The 18285-nt window shown below is 33.0% G+C and overlaps 1 protein-coding gene across 2 annotated transcripts in view; it reads left to right on the plus strand.

Moving 5' to 3' along the window:
* Hmmr (hyaluronan mediated motility receptor) overlaps nt 1-18285 on the plus strand; it is a 29340-nt gene that overhangs the window by 425 nt on the left and 10630 nt on the right. Inside the window, exons 2-11 of one of the 2 annotated variants that reach the window (XM_026395362.2) lie at nt 2115-2213; nt 2656-2735; nt 4253-4300; nt 5861-6049; nt 7066-7152; nt 7317-7417; nt 13758-13832; nt 13960-14135; nt 14583-14731; nt 16487-16701. In XM_026395362.2, coding sequence (XP_026251147.2) covers nt 2115-2213; nt 2656-2735; nt 4253-4300; nt 5861-6049; nt 7066-7152; nt 7317-7417; nt 13758-13832; nt 13960-14135; nt 14583-14731; nt 16487-16701 — 1219 coding nt within the window. The remainder of the gene's footprint in view (nt 1-2114; nt 2214-2655; nt 2736-4252; nt 4301-5860; nt 6050-7065; nt 7153-7316; nt 7418-13757; nt 13833-13959; nt 14136-14582; nt 14732-16486; nt 16702-18285) is intronic. The other variant, XM_077797727.1, reaches the window with a different exon arrangement.

Genomic DNA, 18285 nt, shown 5'->3' on the forward strand with positions numbered 1-18285 from the left:
TAGTGTCAAACACTCTTGCCTTGTCCTCAGCTTCCCTGTCTGGGAAGTCAGGCTCTGGGTAAAAGCCTTCCTGCCTCCATCGTCGCCTCTTGGTCCCGGACCCAGAAATCTCTTAGAATTAGTAAATCAATTCAGCAAAGTAGCTGGATATAAAATCAACACCCATAAATCAAAGGCATTTCTCTACATAAGTGACAAATCCTCAAAGAAACTTGGAAAACCACCCCATTGACAATATATTTTATATTTCTACACACAGAATTAAATTCTAGGAAAAAAATGCCTAACTTTGTTGTTTATGAGCTACACTGATATTTTCTATTATGTTTTACTTTTTTTAAATGCTAGTTGAATCTACTAATGAGTGCTTATCTACTATTTGAAAAATATTTTAGGGACAGTAGTAGTTGCTTGGAATGGTCAATGTTCTTTGATATTCCCTTTTTATTTACATGAGAATCTAAACAAGTAAATAGCTTTTTAGAGAATAGATCTAACCTGTTGATTTCAAATCAGCTAAAGCTTTATGCTAATATTTAAATCATGAGAGTCCCATTTCAACTCTGCTACCTGTAATCACCCTGAAATTCCTTAAAATTTGGGACTCCAGTTAAATGAGGTTACACAGTATGAACTTTTTGAAAGTAAAACTATAGTATAGTTCATATTTCATATAATATGACTATAGATTTCTAGAGCCTCAATTTCCTTATCTATAAATTAACATGTAAAGTTTTTGTAAGGATTGAATAAAATAATATCTCTAACCTGTTTAGCACAATGGCGGCATTTAGTAAATACTAAAAATTTCTACTTGTTATTAGTGCAATTGCTTTCTGTCTCTGCATTCCAATTGTAGTTGATATCATCTATACATGTTGATATTAGCCAGACATATATTATTACTCTAAATTTTTATTACAGACTCTTTTTTAAATTTTTAAATTTGTTTTAATTAGTTATACATGACAGTAGAATGCATTTATGCACTTTTGATATACATAGATGGGATATAATTTCTCATTTTTCTGAGTGTATATGTTGTAGAATCATATTGGTCATGTAGTCACATACACACACACACACACACACACACACACACACACACAATAATGTCTGTTTCATCCTACTATCTTTCCTATCCCCAAATCCCCTCCCCTCCCCTCCTATCACTTCCATCTACCTAATCTAAGGAAATGCTGTTCTCTAGTGCCCCTGCCTTTTTGTGAATTAGCATTCGCATATTAGAGAACACATTTGGCCTTTGGTTTTGTGGGATTGGCTTATTTCGCTTAGCATGATATTCTCCAGCTCCAACTATTAACTGGCAAATGCCATAATTTTACTCTTTTACTATTTTTCTTCTTTAAAGCTGAGTAGTATTCCATTAAGTATATATACTAAGGCTAGGTCATTTTAGTTATGATTCCTAGAATCCCATGGTATTTATCTTAGTGACTCTATTTGAAGACAGTTGATACCAAATATTTTATTTTGTATATTTAGTTCTTAACAACAAAACTATGGGCTGGATTCAGGGGCACATGCCTGTTGTAATCCCAGTTACTTATAAGGTTGAGGTAACAGCATCATTAATATACAGTATATATTAATGTATATGTATAAGTTGTCAGCCTGGGCAACTTAGTGAGACTGTCTTTAAAAAAAGGGGGGGGACTGTCTTTTTGTTGTTGTTGTTGTAGATGGACACAATACCTTTATTTTATTTATTTTATGTGGTGCAAAGGATCGAACCCAGGGCCTCGCACGCGCTAGGCGAGCACTCTACCGCTGACCCACAATCCCAGCCCCAGGGGAGGCTTTCTTTAAAAGTGTATGGGGGGGTGGGTGCTGAGGATGTAGCTCAGTAGTACTGCAAAAAATAAGAACAACAAAATCATATGATTTTTGTTCCTTTGACCCAGTCTATAGAAAAGGCAAGATTAGGATATTGTTCTTCATCATTTCAAATAGGTGCTATTGTTACACTTACAGAAACAAAGAATCCAATTATAAATGGCATTTTTACACTTATATTCACATTATCATGACATAGTTTTAACTTCACATCATAAATAATATTATATAATACATTGATACTTTGTGTTTTCTAGGCTGTGCACCATCTCCAGGTGCTTATGATGTTAACACTTCAGAAATATCTAAAGGACCGGTATCCTTTCAGAAATCACAGAGATTTAAAAAACAAAAAGGTAATGTGCCCCAAAATAAAACAATGGTTATATTATTTTATAAGTTTTAAAGTTATAAGTGACAATATTTAAATTTAAAGTTGCTGTTGCATCTCAAAAGATATAAAACTAGAATTATATTTACACTTTCTTGGTGGATTTATGAAAGGATCAGATACAAAATAATGCTTTCATCATCATACTGTATATTAAGCAATATGCTCATAGATATGTAATTTTCTCTTTGGTTATTTCCTTAACCTTTCTCTTGGAGAATATTAGGAAAATGAGAAAGGTTTTTAGATGTATAAATATTGTACAATTAATTATTTAGAAATATATTATCAAGAAAAGAATAACTTTATATTGCTGTGTTTTTAGTTGCAGTAATATAGAAATTGTGTTTTGTGTGGTAGAAACATGTAAATACTAACTATGATTGGTACAATTCATTTTTCTGCAGAATCTCAACAAAATCTTAGTGTTGACAAAGATAGTACCATGCCTTCTTCAGCTAAAAAAGCTAAGACTTTGAGATTAAAGGTGAGGAGCTTTTACTGCCATCTGGCTTATCAATTATCATTGAAAACATATCCAAAGGGTATTATCTGTAATTAGAATGAGTTATAAGTATAAATCAAAATTATAATTAAATCTGTAAATAGATGGAATAAGTTATCATTAGGACTCTTTCAAGTTTTATATTCTGCCTAGGACTTTACTAAATCTATATTTAAATGTGCCCTTAGTTCACAATTACAAAATGATTACTATTTTTCTGTCATTTCTATATCTAGATAAATTTTTCTTATAAATCTATACAAACTATATGATACTTTCATTAATTACTGCCACTGAATTGTATAGGTTTTTTTTTTGTAGTATTTTGAGAAAACTATAGTTCTGACCACACAAGTATGTGTAGAACTCCCAAATAATAGACTTTCTAATACAAAATAATATCAGTTTAAAAATTAATAAAACATGAGATTGGTGTGCCTTCCCCTCAATGTAGAAACAAATAAACAGATTTTATTTAAGATGTTTTCTTCCATTTTTAGATGCCAAAAATCAATACTGTTTCTAGCTACTACATCAGAAAAGCTGTTGTATATAAAAAGATATAGTGTGAAATTGTGTCTTAGGATAAAGGTAATGAGAAAATCAGATTTCTTTTTTTTTTTTTTTTTTTTTTTTGTACAGGGGATTGAACTCAGGGGCTTAAGGACTAAGTCACATCCCCATCCCTTTTCTGTATTTTATTAGAGACAGGGTCTCACTGAGTTGCTTAGCACCTCACTGTTGCTGAGGCTGGCTTTGAACTCATGATCCTCCTGCTTCAGCCTCCCAAGCCATTGGGATTACAACTGTGCGTCACCACGCCTGGCCTTAGAATCAGATTTTACTGTTTACATTTTTCTGTTATTTCTCTGGAATTGCATATTTGAAGTTTAAGTTGATTTTAAAAGATTTTTTTCCGTATGAGATTGGATAATCAAAATGTGTTGTTGCTATTTAACATTAGAAGATAGGTAACCTGTCAGTAGTTTATCCATAAACTTCCATTTATCCTGCCCCCCACCACCCTCAACGGGGCTTCATAGAAATAGCTATTGGCCTATTGGGTTGAAAACTTAAACCTCAAGTATTTTGAGATATTTGGGGAGCGGGGGTACCAGGGAATGAAGTCAGGGGCACTTGACCACTAAGCCACATCTCCAGCCCTGTTTTGTATTTTATTTAGAGACAGGGTCTGAGTTGCTTAGTGTCTTGCTTTTGCTGAGTCTGGCAAACTCCTGATCCTCCTGCCTCAGCTTCCTGAGCCACTGGGATTACAGGTGTGTCCCACCATTCATGGCTTATTTTGAGATTTTAAGAACCTTTCCTTCACTTAACCAAATAAGTGATCTACAAAATATTTCGCAGACTCGGTGAACTCTTTAAAATAGAAATTAACTATTTGGAAAACCCTTAATTTTTTCAGATAGCTAAAAATCAAATTTTACGTGATATTTCTTGTGCTTAAGCTTGATTATAATTATTCTTTGGCTTTTAAACAGAAAGAATCTCAAAAGAATGATAAAGATTTGAAGAGACTAGAAAAAGAGGTAAGCAATACTTTTATTGAAAAGTAAATATGCTGTATTATGGAAAAAGGATCACATACAACTGAGAAACTAAGATTCTGTTGTAGTTTGGGAAATCTGTGTCCATTTATTAAAATTACAATATATGGACAGATGAGTGGGTCAAATATTTGTAGTGTATACTCTTCCTGTATGACATTCTTTGTTAAGACAACATAGCTAGAGAATTAACATGTTGAGCATACAATTCTAACAGGTTAGATGGACTGTGATGACTGTACTGTCCAATATTGTAGATGCTCACCACATCTGGCTATTTTTGGCTTTTTTTTTTTTTTTTTTGGAAGTGGTAGGTGTATACTGGGGATGTAACCCAGAGACATTTTGCCACTGAGCTAAATCCCCAGCCCCAGGGTCTCATTAAGTTTCTGAGGCTGTCCTCAAACTTGCAATCCTCCTATCTCTGTCTCTCAAGTTGCTAGGATTATACGCGTGTACCCCTGTGCCTAGCACATATGGTTGTTTTTAAATTAATTCTGAACAGAACTTAGTTCCTTAGTTGCATTAATCACATTTTAACTGCTCAGTTGCCTCTACTGGGCAGTGCATTTATAACATGGCAGGCATTTGTATGTGCAGTGTTGACCTAAAGAACCCACTTATCTTTCACAATACTAAATTGCTCACTGTACTCTTTGCTTCTCTGCCAGTCTTTTCCGTACTTCCATGACTAACCAGAATGTGGTGGACATGTTCTTTTGCTATATTAAGACTTTCCATTTAATCACAGTCAAATGATATCTTAGAACCAAGAATATACCAAAATAATTGTGAATCTTTGCTCCGGTTGCTTTGATCTTTTTGTATTTAATAATACTGATTGTCATTTTATTGAGGGTACATGTCAATGAGGATACATGCAATTGATACTTAACATCTAAAAACTGAGTCACAGTGAACTAATTGGTGAGTGAATGGTAGTGTCAGGATCAGAACTGATAGCTTGCATAAATTATCTCATTTGGTATAGGATTTTAGGTGCAAAGATTTTCCCCGATCATTTTAAAGTTGTAGGATTTCCTTGTCTCTGGCTTCTACATTTCTGTTGACAAATATTAGGGCTTTTGGGGGTCTTTTCTTATTTTGTTTTGTTTAATCTACTAGTTAGTAACGGCAAGAGTTATGGCTGATGCCTACTACATTGTACTTGACAGCCTAGTTCTGCCTTCTCAAAATAAGAAAGAGTCCCCATCTCAAACTATAATTAATATTTGTGTAATTAGAACTAGAAAAGAAGAGCTGTAATAGGTAGAAATACTTTTTTAAAGTGAATAGACAGCTTAATTGAATTTGGAAATTTATGACAAAGTTCTTCAGTTCTTAAGATGCATGCAGATTTTTAAGATTTACAATAAGGTAAATATTATTATTCAAATAACTGATAAAATAAGAATATCTATGAGAGCATGGTGTCAAAACTCATGGTTTTTCTAGAAGCTTTAATGCTTTTGTTACCAGTAGCATTTATTTACATTGGTATTTTATTAGCGAATTATTCATTTATGATCTTGTTTTCTCCAGATTCGTGTCCTTGTCCAGGAGCGTGGTGTTCAAGACAAGAGGATCCAGGATATGGAAAATGAGTTGGAGAAGATGGAAGCAAAGTTAAATGTTGTAGTCAGGGAAAAAACATCTCTCTCTGCAAACAATGCTTCACTGGAAAAACAGCTTATTGACTTAACTAGAACTAATGAACTACTAAAATCTAAGGTATTTGAACCTCATGATAACACTTAAAATCAAATAAATAATAAGCGTGTTGAGAAAACTCATTTCTCTTGTTTGGGAATTGGAGGCTCTGTTTGAGCCCTTTTCTTTCTCTGAATGTACCTTAAATATTAATACTTAAAGTAACTAGTGTTTCTCTTTTTTATTAGGTTGTCTGGCACATGAGTGGTTATAAACAAACAAGTTACTTTTTGTTTTAATGTCTTCACATTTTCTCACCTCTCATAATCAGCCCCAATTAACATCATCAATAAAAATCACAGACTTTACATTTTGACCTCATTTTAAAGATCTTTCTCTGAAACACATAATAGCATAGCAGCATGCTTCTATCTTTAATCCTTATGGGAAATGAATTAATAGAATAAGTAATGTTCAATAAATAATCTGCATTTATCAATATTAATGTACTCATGATCTTAAAGAGCTGAACATGGTCCTCATATGCTTGTTATAGAAGTTGAGGGAGGATGTAAATAAGTGTTCAGTTTAATAAGAGTCACTAATTCAGAGCCTGTAATGTTCAGGGCTCTTTTCACTTAGAGAGTCAAAGTGCGTTAGACTCAAGCATGGGGAAGGGAGCAGTAACCTGGGCCATTCCCAGGAGCCTTCTTATTTAGTACGCTGGGGACGGAACCGGTATTCTGCATATTTCAGATTTACCAGGTGATTAGTTTTAGTAAGCCAACACATTTCAGTAAATTCTCTTGAAGAGGCAATTTTAGAGGTTTGCTGTGGATTTTACAGCATATAAATGTAAGTAACCACCCAGAGGGTTTCAGAAATAAAACAGAAAGTCACATTAAGGGAAAAAAAGGACAAAAACAGTATTAGTATGGAATCAGTAATTATGTTGATCAAAAGCTATTTTCTCTACCAAAGTATAGTATAGGCAAATAATAGCTACAATGATAAATAGAATGATCAGTATTTAAATGATTTTATATTTGGCATAGCAGAAAATATTTCTGAATTTTTTGCATGTTTATTGTGCTTAGTTTTCGGAAGATGGTAACCAGAAAAATATAAGAATGCTAAGCCTGGAGCTGATGAAACTTAGAAACAAAAGAGAAACAAAAATGAGGGTGAGTGGTACCTTTGGTAAATTACTGTGTCTAGATCTAAATATTTCAAATTTCTTTCTTTTTTTAGTGATTTTTTTAAAAAATAAATGACAGTGGAATGCATTACAATTCTTATTACACATATAAGCACTCAAATTTCTTTAAAACAAATTTCTCTGGTGTAGAGTATGATGGCTAAACAAGAAGGCATGGAAATGAAGCTGCTGGTTACTCAGAAGAATCTGGAAGAGTCTCAGGGGAAAATAGCACAACTTGAGGGGAAAATGTAAGTGAATAAAAGAAATTATTAAGTGTAACCAGTTATTTTGTTTTATTTATCTGATAAGTAAAAACATAAAATGGCACACATTCATTGACTGCCTCATGGTGTTCATATATATATATATATATATATATATGTGTATGTGTGTGTGTGTGTGTGTGTATGTATATGTATACACACACGCACATTGTGTAATGTTTAAATCAGGTTAAACATATCTATCTTCTCAGTTATTGCAAAAACATACAGAATTTCCCCCCACACCCCACACTGAGAATAGAAACCCAGGGCACTTTGTCCTGAGCTACAATCTCAGTGCTTTTTTTTTTATGTTTATTTTTTAGTTTTAGGTGGACAAAATATCTTTATTTTTATGTGGTGCTGAGGATTGAGCCCAGTGCTTTATGCATGCTAGGCAAATAGTCTACTACTGAGCCTCAACCCCAGCCCCAGCCCTTTTTGTTTTTTATTTTCTGATGGTATCTTACTAAGTTGTTCAGGGCTTCACTAAATTGCTAAGATTAGCCTAGGACTTGTGAACCTCCTGTTTCAATCTCCTGATTTTCTGGGATTACAGGTATGCACCACCATGCCTGGCTCTTTCTTCTATTTGAAGTCTACCATATATAATTGTTATCTGTAGTCACCTTGCTGTAAAATAACACATCAGAACTTCTTACTCCTACCTAATGGCAACTTACTGCCCATTGACTAATCTTTCCCCTCTCTGCCTACCCTTACTATTCCTTGCTCTGATAACCATTCTGTTTTCAACTTTATAAGATAACCTTTTTTCGATTCTACATATGAATGATATTGTGGTATTTTCTTTCTGTGCCAGGCTTGCTTTACTTAATATAATGATATCTAGTTCCGTCTATGTTGTAATAATGACAGGATGTCATTCTTCATTATGATTAAACAGTATTCCATGATGTATATGGACCATTTTCTTTATCCATTATTAGTAAATATACAGTTAGGTGTTTTCATTTTCATTCCATTTCGTGGCTATGGTGCATAGTGCTGCAGTAAACATGGTGTATTTGTCTGTTTGTTTGTTTGTTTGTTTGTTTTAAGGAGAAACCTACAGTTTTCCATAATGGCTGTACTAATTTATAGTCTCACCACCAGTATGCAGTGGTTCCCTTTTCTGTACATCACCATAAGCACTTGTTTAATTTTTAATCTTTTTGATGATGGCATTCTTATATGACTAAGTTTTCATTTACTGGACCAGTGATATTGAGCACCTTTTCATATATCTGGTAACCATTCTTATGTCTTCTTTTGAGAAATGTCCATTTTTATATCAGATTATTTGGGGTTTTGCTATTGAGATTTTGAAGTTCCTTATATGTTCTTGATATCAAAATCTTGTTAGAAGGGCTGGAAATGTAGCACAGTAGTAAGGTACTTGCCTAGCATGCCCAAGGCCAGGAGTTAAATCCCCAGTACCACCAAAAAACAAAACAAACCTTGTTAAATGTATAGTTTGCAAACATTTTCTCTCATTCTGTAGGTTGTCTCTGCATTCTGTTGAGTGTTTCTTTTGCTGTGCAGAAGATTTTTAATTTGATGCAAGCCCATTTGTCCTGTTTACTTTTTCTTCTTATGCTTTTGGGGTCTGGTTCAAAAAAATCTTCTGATTCCAATGTCTTAAAACAGTTTGTCTGCTTTCTTCTACTAGTTCATTGTTTGAGTCATAAGTTTAAGTCTTCAATCCATTTTGAGTTGATTTTTATAGCTGGTGAGAGATAAGGTCTAGTTTCACTTTTCTGAATGTAGATACCCATTTTTCCCCATATCATTTATAGAAAAGAGAGTCCTTTCTGCAGTGCTTATTCTTAGCACATTTGTTGACAACCAGTTTGCAGTGGATGTATGGGTTTATTTATGTCTCTTCTAATCCATTGGTCTGTGTATAATTTTTTTCAATACCTTGCTGTTTTGATTACTGTAACTTTGTAGTATATTTTAAAGTTAGGTAGTGTAATGCCTTTTTGTGTTCTGCTCTTTTTGTGCAAGATTGCTTTGACAATTTGGGGGTGGTTTGTGGTTTCTTTGAATTTTTAGGATAATTTTTTGTAGTTTAGTAAAGAATGCTATGGTATTTTGACAGGGTTGATATTAAATCTGTAGATCACTTTGGGTAATATGGACATTTTAACAATATTAAACCTGCCAATCCTAGAGCAGGACATGTCTTTCCAATTTTTTGTATCTTCTTCAATTTCTTTCATCAGTGCCTTATAATTTTCACTGTAGAAATATTTTATATCTTAGATTAAATTTATTCCTTAAATTTTTTTGTAGCTATCATAAATGAAATTGCTTTCATGATTTCTCTCTTTCATGTAGTAAACGATTAGGGAGTAATATTGATACCTATTTTTGGATGTTGAGTTTGTATCATGCAACTTCTCTGATTTAAATTTTTGGTGGAGACTTTGTTGTTTTCTATATGTGAGATCATGTCATCTACAGACAATGAAAGTTTGACTTTATGTTATCCAGTCTGGATGTGTTTTATTTCTTTTTCCTGCTCTAGTTAGTACTTCTAGTACTACTTTGATTGAAAGTGGGCATCCCTATCTTTTTCTGGATCTTAGAAAGCTTTCAACTTTTCCCAATATGCTCACTGTTGGCTTATTATAAATGGACTTTATTATATTGAGGTACATTTTTTATACCTCATTTGTTCAGCATTTTTTAATCATGAAATGTTGAAGGTTTTTTGTTTTTTAAATTTTTTTGGTTGATGCTAGGGATCAAGCCCACATGCATGCTAAGTTGGCATTCTTCCACTGACTACATCCTACATCCCAAGTTGTTTTTTGTTTGATTGACTGATTGTTTTTTGTGGTACTGAGGATTGAACCAAGGGCCTCACAGGTGCAAGGCAAGCACTGCACTGCTGAGACATAACCCCAATCCTAACTCCTCTTTATTTTGAGACAGAATCTCACTAAGTTGTGAAGGCTGGCCTCACACTTGGGATTCTTTCATCTCAGCTTCCCAAATAGCTGAGATTAAAGTTATAATGTCACCATGCCTAATGGCTTGAATTTTATTAGATAACTTTTCTCTTTCTCTTGAAATGATGATGTGGTTTTTATCCTATGTTTTCTTGATATGGTTTGTCATAGTTATTGATTTGCTTCTGCTACACCATCTTTGTATACCTAGGAAGAATCCTACTTTATCATGGTGAATAATCTGAATAATCTTTCTAACATGCTACGGATTTTGTTGACAGTTTTGTATGTGTGTAGTGTATGTACCAGGGATGGAACCCACGGGCACTTTACCACTGAGCTACATCTCAACCTTTCTTATTTTTTGATTTTGAGACAAGACTGCTGAGGATCTGGCTAAGTTGCTGAGCCTAGCCTCAAACTTGGAATCAGCTTGCCTCAGCTTCCCAAGTTGCTAGAATTACAGCATGCACCATCAGGCTCAGCTGTGCTATAAATTCTGTTTGCTAATATTTTGCTGAAGAGTTTTATGTCTATGTTCATGAGGATTTGGGCTTGTAGGGTTTTTTTTGTTGTTGTTGTTTTTGCGGGGGTAGGGATACCAGGGATTAAACTGTGGGGCTTTCAACCACTGAGCCACATCCCCAGCCCTGTTTTGTATTTTATTTAGAGACAGGGTTTCACTGAGTTGCTTAGCACCTCACTTTGGCTGAGGCTGGCTTTGAACTCTCGATCCTCCTTCCCCAGCCTCCTGAGCCACTGAGATTACAGGCATGTGCCACTGTACCTGGCTACAGTTTTTTTTATTCACTTGTCTGGTTTGCATATCAGGGTAATCCTGTCTCCATTTAATATGTTTGAAAGAATATCTTCCTCTTCAATGTGTGAGAATAATTTAAGAAGAACTGATACCAGTTCTTCCTTAAATGTTTGGTCGAACACAGCATTGAATTGTATGATTGGGGCTTTTCTTGGGTGGGACACTTTTCTTTATTGTTTCAGTCTTGTTATTGATCTGTTCAGGTTTTCTATTTCTTCATTATTCAATCTTGTTAAGCTGAATGTGTCCAAGAAGTCATCCATTTCTTCCAGGTTGTCAAATTTGGCTTATAGTTGTTCGTAATAATCTTCATTCAGTTTTTTGTGTATCTACAGTGTCAATTGTAGCATACCCCTTTCATTTTATTTATGAAATAAACGTATTTGATTTTGTTTGAGTCTTCTGGTTTCTTTTTTTAATATTTATTCTTAAATTTTAGGTGGACACAATATCTTTATTTTACATTTATTTGATACTGAGGATCGAACCCAGTGCCTTGTGCATGCTAGGCGAGCACTCTACCACTGAGCCACAACCCCAGCCCCTGGTTTCTTTTTTTAAACTAGGCTGAGAATTTGTCAATTTTTAAAATCTTTTCAAAGAACCAACTTTCCTTTTGTTTATCTTCTTATTTTATTTAGTTTCTGTCTCATTGATTTTTCACTCTGATCTTTATTATTTCTTTCCTTCTACTAATTTTGTGTTCATTCTAGTTTTTTTGCTTTTGGGAGATGCAGCCATAGGTTGTTAGCAGTTCTTCGCTGGCTTTTCTAAGCAAATTATTCCTTAGTCAGATTTTAATCTTTCCTCAACACTTATCACTTCCTTAATTTTCCTGTTTCTCTCTCTCTCTCTTCTTTTTTTTTTTTTTTCAATCCTCCATGGTTTACATAGGAAGCCCACACTGGGATCCAGGAGTATGCTTTTATTTATTTATTTTTGTGGTCCTGGGAATTAAACCCATGGCCTTGTGTATGCTAGATAAGCACTCTATCACTGAGCTACACTCCAGTCCTCCCTATTTCTCTTAAGTGACAGTGAACCCTAATCATTCTCAAACATTTAATGCTAGAAAGTTATATGAATGTAGTACTTTTGTCCCATCTTCAGTAGCAATGAAAAGGAAATGCTTATGATCTTCCCATTAGTGTAATCTTACGGAGATGGTAGTCGGAACCAAACTGAGAAACACTGGTATAAGAAGCTGTGATTAATGCATAGTAATATTCCTTTTTTATAATTACTTCTGTAATTTACATATAATAAATGCACGGATCTTAAATATTCAGGTTGATAACTTTTGACAGCTATATACATTTTTGTGACCATTAACCAAATAACAGAGAGAATATCTCCATTCCCTCAGAAAGTTACTTTCATACCCCTCGTTACCTATGTAATGCTGGCCATCCCTGCAGCTACTTTCTATTTTTCATCATAAATGAGAAGTTTGTTATAGTATTAGTTGGGGGCTTCTTTTGTATGACATAATTTTTCACAATTCATCAATGTATACTCTTCTTCCTTTTTATTTCCAAGTAGCATTCTATTCTATGAATACATCTCTATTTGTTTACTGTTCTTTTCACCATTTTAGGCCTTTTTAAAAGTTTCTTACTCTGAAGAAGACTACTATAAACATACATTTTTGTGGATATTTATTTGTACTTTTCATGTGTAAATATCTAGAAGTGGAATTCTTGGGTCATAGGGTAATATATAACATTAAAAAAAAACCCTCAAAGTTGTTGTATCATTTATACCCCCACTAGCAAGGTGGTTCTATATTTCTAACACCATTTGATGTATCCTGTTTACTTTGGCCTTTTTAATGGATTTGAAGTGGTAATTTGTAACTTTGTTACTATGAACCTTGAATATCTTTCTGTGTACTTATAGATCATTTCTACATCTTCTGTTGTGAAATGTCTAGTTAAGTCTTTTGTTCATTTCTTAAATTAGGTTGTTAAGAAGAGTTGAACATATAAATAATTGAATGCCAGATAGCCTGAAACAAAAGCTTTATGACACTCAAAATGCTATTTGGGTGGGTAAGGAGACCAAGAAAGCTACAAAATAAGATTATGTCTTTGATTTGGGATGTTGTGAGATGATTCTCATTATCATAGCTCTTTTGTCATAGTACCTTTGAAAATCTTTTTTACTTAAGTAAAATCATTAGTCTCTCGCTTGCATATAAATTGTCAACCTGAGAAGTAAGTCACTCTTAATGATTAAGAATTTGAACTCTGCAGTCACTTGCCTAATACAACAGTATCTTATACATAGTAAGCATTATGTGAAATTTTTTTATTGGTTGCTCAAAACATTACAATGATCTTGACATATCATATTTCATACATTTGATTCAAGTGGGGTATGAATCCTTATTTTTACCACGTGTCCAGATTGCAGGATCACATTGGTTATACATCCACGTTTATACATACTGCCATACTAGTGTCTCTTGTATTCTGCTGCCTTTCCTATCCCCTTCCTATATGTGCAATTATTAAATAAACTAACATCCAATTTTTTTTTTTAGTGTTTCAATAGAGAAAGAAAAGATTGATGAAAAATCTGAAACAGAGAAACTCTTAGAATACATCGAAGAAATTAGGTAATATGAAAACGTAGCTTAATATTGAACCTTATTTTGTTAAACACTGATGAAAACATCATTTTCATCTTTTTGCTGTTTCCATGTGCCTAAAAAGATATGCTCTTTTTCAATATTTTTAATATAGTTGTGCATCAGATCAAGTGGAAAAATATAAGCTAGATATTGCCCAGTTAGAAGAACATGTGAAAGAGAAGAATCATGAAATTTTAATCCTTAAGCAGTCTATTGAGGAAAATGTTATCTTGTCTAAACAAGTAGAAGACCTGAATGCTAAATGTGAGCTGCTTGAAAGAGAAAAAGGTATTATTGTGTTTATAGTTAGTGCATTATTGTATTTAAGAAAAGCACTGCTATGTCAAAACAACTTTTTTAAAATTATGTAATCAACAACAGAAAACCTTATTCTGTATTTGAAATTTTTTTTATAATGTTTATTCTCTATTTCAGTATGTTGCTTTTCTTGATAGAAAAAGAAACAATTGTACAGTTCATGACTTCCCTTGACTGGCTATTTAAAATTGGTAGATAACATAGAACTAATTTTGAGGGTTTTGTTATATAGCATACAATATATGTTATATGTTGTAATAATTGTACAAGCTTCATAATTTTTTGCTTTTTTCCTTTGAAAATTTTTGATCTGTGAATTGTGCTAAACACCAGCATAATGAAGTATTTTGGGTATCTAGGTTTTTTTTAATGTTGTTTGTATGTTGTTACAGTATTTTAAATGTTTTCCTTTTATAGAAGACCTTCTCAGCAGGAAAACGGAAAGGGATAAAAGTCTGAATGCAGAGATGCAAAACTTAAAAGAGAAGCTTATTCTGGAAAAACAAGAACATGAAAGACTACAACAAAAAGAGTTGCAAATTGAGTCACTTCTCCAACAAGAGAAAGTAATTAACTGCAATGTTTTTTTAAATTAAAGAATGCTTATTATGTGTCATAAATTTCACTGTCAGAAAACTTTGTTATATATCCTTTGATCCAACAATTCTAATTTTAAAATCTAATCCTGAGGAAATGACCATGGATATTCTGAAGACTTAGCCATACACCTTCACAATGTGTTCACTATGTGGTTATTAATAATGTCAAATAATTAAAATACAGATGTAGCAAAGTAGGGATCATTTAACATTGCTTTCCTATTACATTTTTGTATTTGAAGCCCATGTAGACATTTAGAGTTGTCTTTAGAAGAATATCTTACTACAGGAAAAATATAATTATAAAATTTAGATTACATGAATAACATTACGTGTGTGTGTGTGTGTGTGTGTGTGTGTGTGTGTGTGAAAGAGAGACAGAGAGAGAGAGACAGAGAGAGAAAACAGTCCACTAAAATATAGTGCAGAAATAGATAATTCTCCCATATCTTATGAAAGATGCTCCATCTCAGTAGTAATCAAGGAAATGGAAATAAAATTTTTCCATTTACAAGATTGGTGAAAATTAAAACATTTAATAATGTAAAATATTGGTAATGGTTGAGACAATTGGTACTTACATGCATTGATGTGTTACAGTCTGTAAACAAGTCTGGATGGCACCTGGCAAAATGCCAGAGGGAGTGGTTTGTGAAGTAAGCCAGCGAGCCATGAAGTGTGGAGATTCCTTATTGGTTGACTGCCGTATCTAGTTTATGTTAGTTATATAAGCTGTGTGGAATGTATAAATACCGCTCCTGTCCTACAATAAACAGCTCCCACTCCTGCTGTACCAATGTACACCAAGTTGCTCGTCACACACACACGCACCCACACCCACACCCCGGTTATTTTGCTGCAGCCGGACTGCAGCATTGATGTGAAGTAGTATGTATTTGGTTAACGTACAACAAATGAAGTAGAACACATTGAGTTAGAAAGATCTCAACTATCTATGATTTTTTATAATGACCTTTACATATGTCCAAAAAATATGTATGCGTATATATAAATATATTGACAAAGACCAGAAGGCATACATGTTCCAAATTAGTAGATGTTTCTGGGCAGAGACAACTAAAGTTGGGGTGGGAAGTAGTCAAAGATAATAGTCATTTTCTTTGTAATGTTAGAATGTTTTTCACAATGATGATGTGTTTATATAATTGATGTACTATATAGCTTAAAGTATTTTATATAATGTTGAAATCATAAAATGCTTTTATATAGTATTATAGGAGAAAAGTATACATAAAAACCAGTTGTAAAACAGATATAAATATAATTTTAGTTTTATAAGTTTATGTGTATGTTGCATAGGAAAAAAAAGCCTGAAATGAAAGTTGCCACAGTGTTAAGATGTGGAAAATAGCTCATGAAAAAAGTTTGTGTTTGTCTATTTATGTTTATGTTTATTTATATATAATATATATAGTCCTGAGGATTGAACCCAGAGGCGCTTTACCTTTGAGACAGGATGTCACTGAGTTGTTTAGGGTCTCAGCCCCCCGAGTTACTGGGATTACAGGCATATGCCACTATGCCCAGCCATATATCTATATTTTTAATGTTATTTTGAAACTCTTAAATTTAGTTTTCATACTTCATTATATATATATATATATATATATATATATATATATATATATAAATTTTTTTGTCTCTTCTAAAACCTAAGAATGCCATTTCAAATTATTTTGTTGGTTATCTTTTTGGATATAGGAATTATCTTCTAATCTTCAGCAGAAGCTATTTTTTTATCAAGAAGAAATGATTAAAGAAAGAACTCTTTTTAAGGAAGAATTAAAGCTTGCACTGGAAGAACTAGATCTAGTTCAGCAAAAGGAAGAACAAACTGAAAGACTGGTCAAACAGTTGGAAGAGGAAACAAAAACTACAGCAGAAGAACTAAAACTCCTAGAAGAACAGTTGAAAGAGTTTGTATTAATAGTGTACCTCTTATTTATATATGATTTGAGATGTTTAAAATTATTTCCTGGTTTATTTTTTTAAGATTCTCACTTCAATTGTGAATATGTGAGATTGAAATTGCTTTTCAAGAAGGAATAGACAAAGTCTATACATGCAAAGAATGTCTGTGCAAGCCAATATGACAGCTAAAATAAAAAGTATTGTCCCTTCTTAAATTTTTAAGGCCAGAAGTAGTTTTAGTTAACAAATGACAGAAGCTTTGTGCTATTTTACTACTCTTATGTATTCTAAAAGTCACTGTACATCAGCTTTACAGTGATGAATTTAGGGGAAAAAAAACTAATAACTCTACCCTTTAATAATAAAATGGATTGCATTTTTTTATCTATGTGTACATCAATTTACATAGTGTAAGTGGTACTTTTCATTACATTTCATTACAAAATGGGAAAAAAACACCAGAAATGGAAAACATTAAAAAATAAGAATTTTATCAAAGTAGAAAATCTGAGATCTCATTTTGGTTTTTGACTCTAATTTTATATTCCTTTCATTATATTATACCTCTTTCACCATTTTATGTATTTATATTAAAATATCCATTTTGATTCTTGAATTTGAATTGCAAATCCTTAGGAACTCATCACTAAAACATTTTATTAGTAAGGAACCATGGATTAGATATGAACCTATATTATTATAGTAAATCTCCCACTTTTTCTTGTTGAATTTTTTTTGTTATTAATCTCTTCTATTTTTTTTGTGATTGGTGATGGCAAAGAACACTTAAGAGTTTATACCTGTTTTTTGGGAAACAGTACAAAAGTATAACTAGGGGGATTGTTCTGTACTGCTCCCAGTTTTAAAGAACAGGAACCTTAAGAAACTGAGTAGATATCAATTTCACAGAGGATAGTTGAGACATTTATCCTAAAGACAAAGAACTCTGGTGTAGTATTCAATTTTTTCTTTTTTCTTTTTTTTTTTTTTTTTTTTAGAGAGAGAGAGAGAGAGAGAGAGAATTTTTAATATTTATTTTTTAGTTCTTGGCGGACACAACATCTTTGTTGGTATGTGGTGCTGAGGATCGAACCTGGGCCGCACGCATGCCAGGCGAGCGCGCTACCGCTTGAGCCACATCCCCAGCCCTGGTGTAGTATTCAAGACATAAGAATTTTATTATTGCATCTGTTAACTAACTGTCTGATTCTGAGCAAAACATCATTAGTTTCTATCATTTTCTATAAAATAAAGAAATTTAATTATAAGATGATCTCTAGGGTCTCTCCTAGACTAGAAATTTCAGGCTTAGGAAAAGATCAACTAAGGATTGAAAGTAATTTCTCTAAAGGATAAGGAAGAAAATGTTTTTATTACAAACCCTTTAGTAACATTTGATAGCTTTTGCTGTGATGTGTATATTTTAAAAATCTAAACTCATTGCTTAATGAACCTGATTAACTATTTATCTTATTTCAGTGTCCTACCTAGTTTGTAAGTACACAATGCTTATTACAGTTTTACTTTTGTATATTCTTTAAAAGGTTTCTCATAAGCTCAGATAACTATGTAAAAACTTTTTCACCATT

This window comes from Urocitellus parryii, chromosome 1, assembly GCF_045843805.1.
Source record: "Urocitellus parryii isolate mUroPar1 chromosome 1, mUroPar1.hap1, whole genome shotgun sequence".
Lineage (NCBI taxonomy): Eukaryota > Metazoa > Chordata > Mammalia > Rodentia > Sciuridae > Urocitellus > Urocitellus parryii.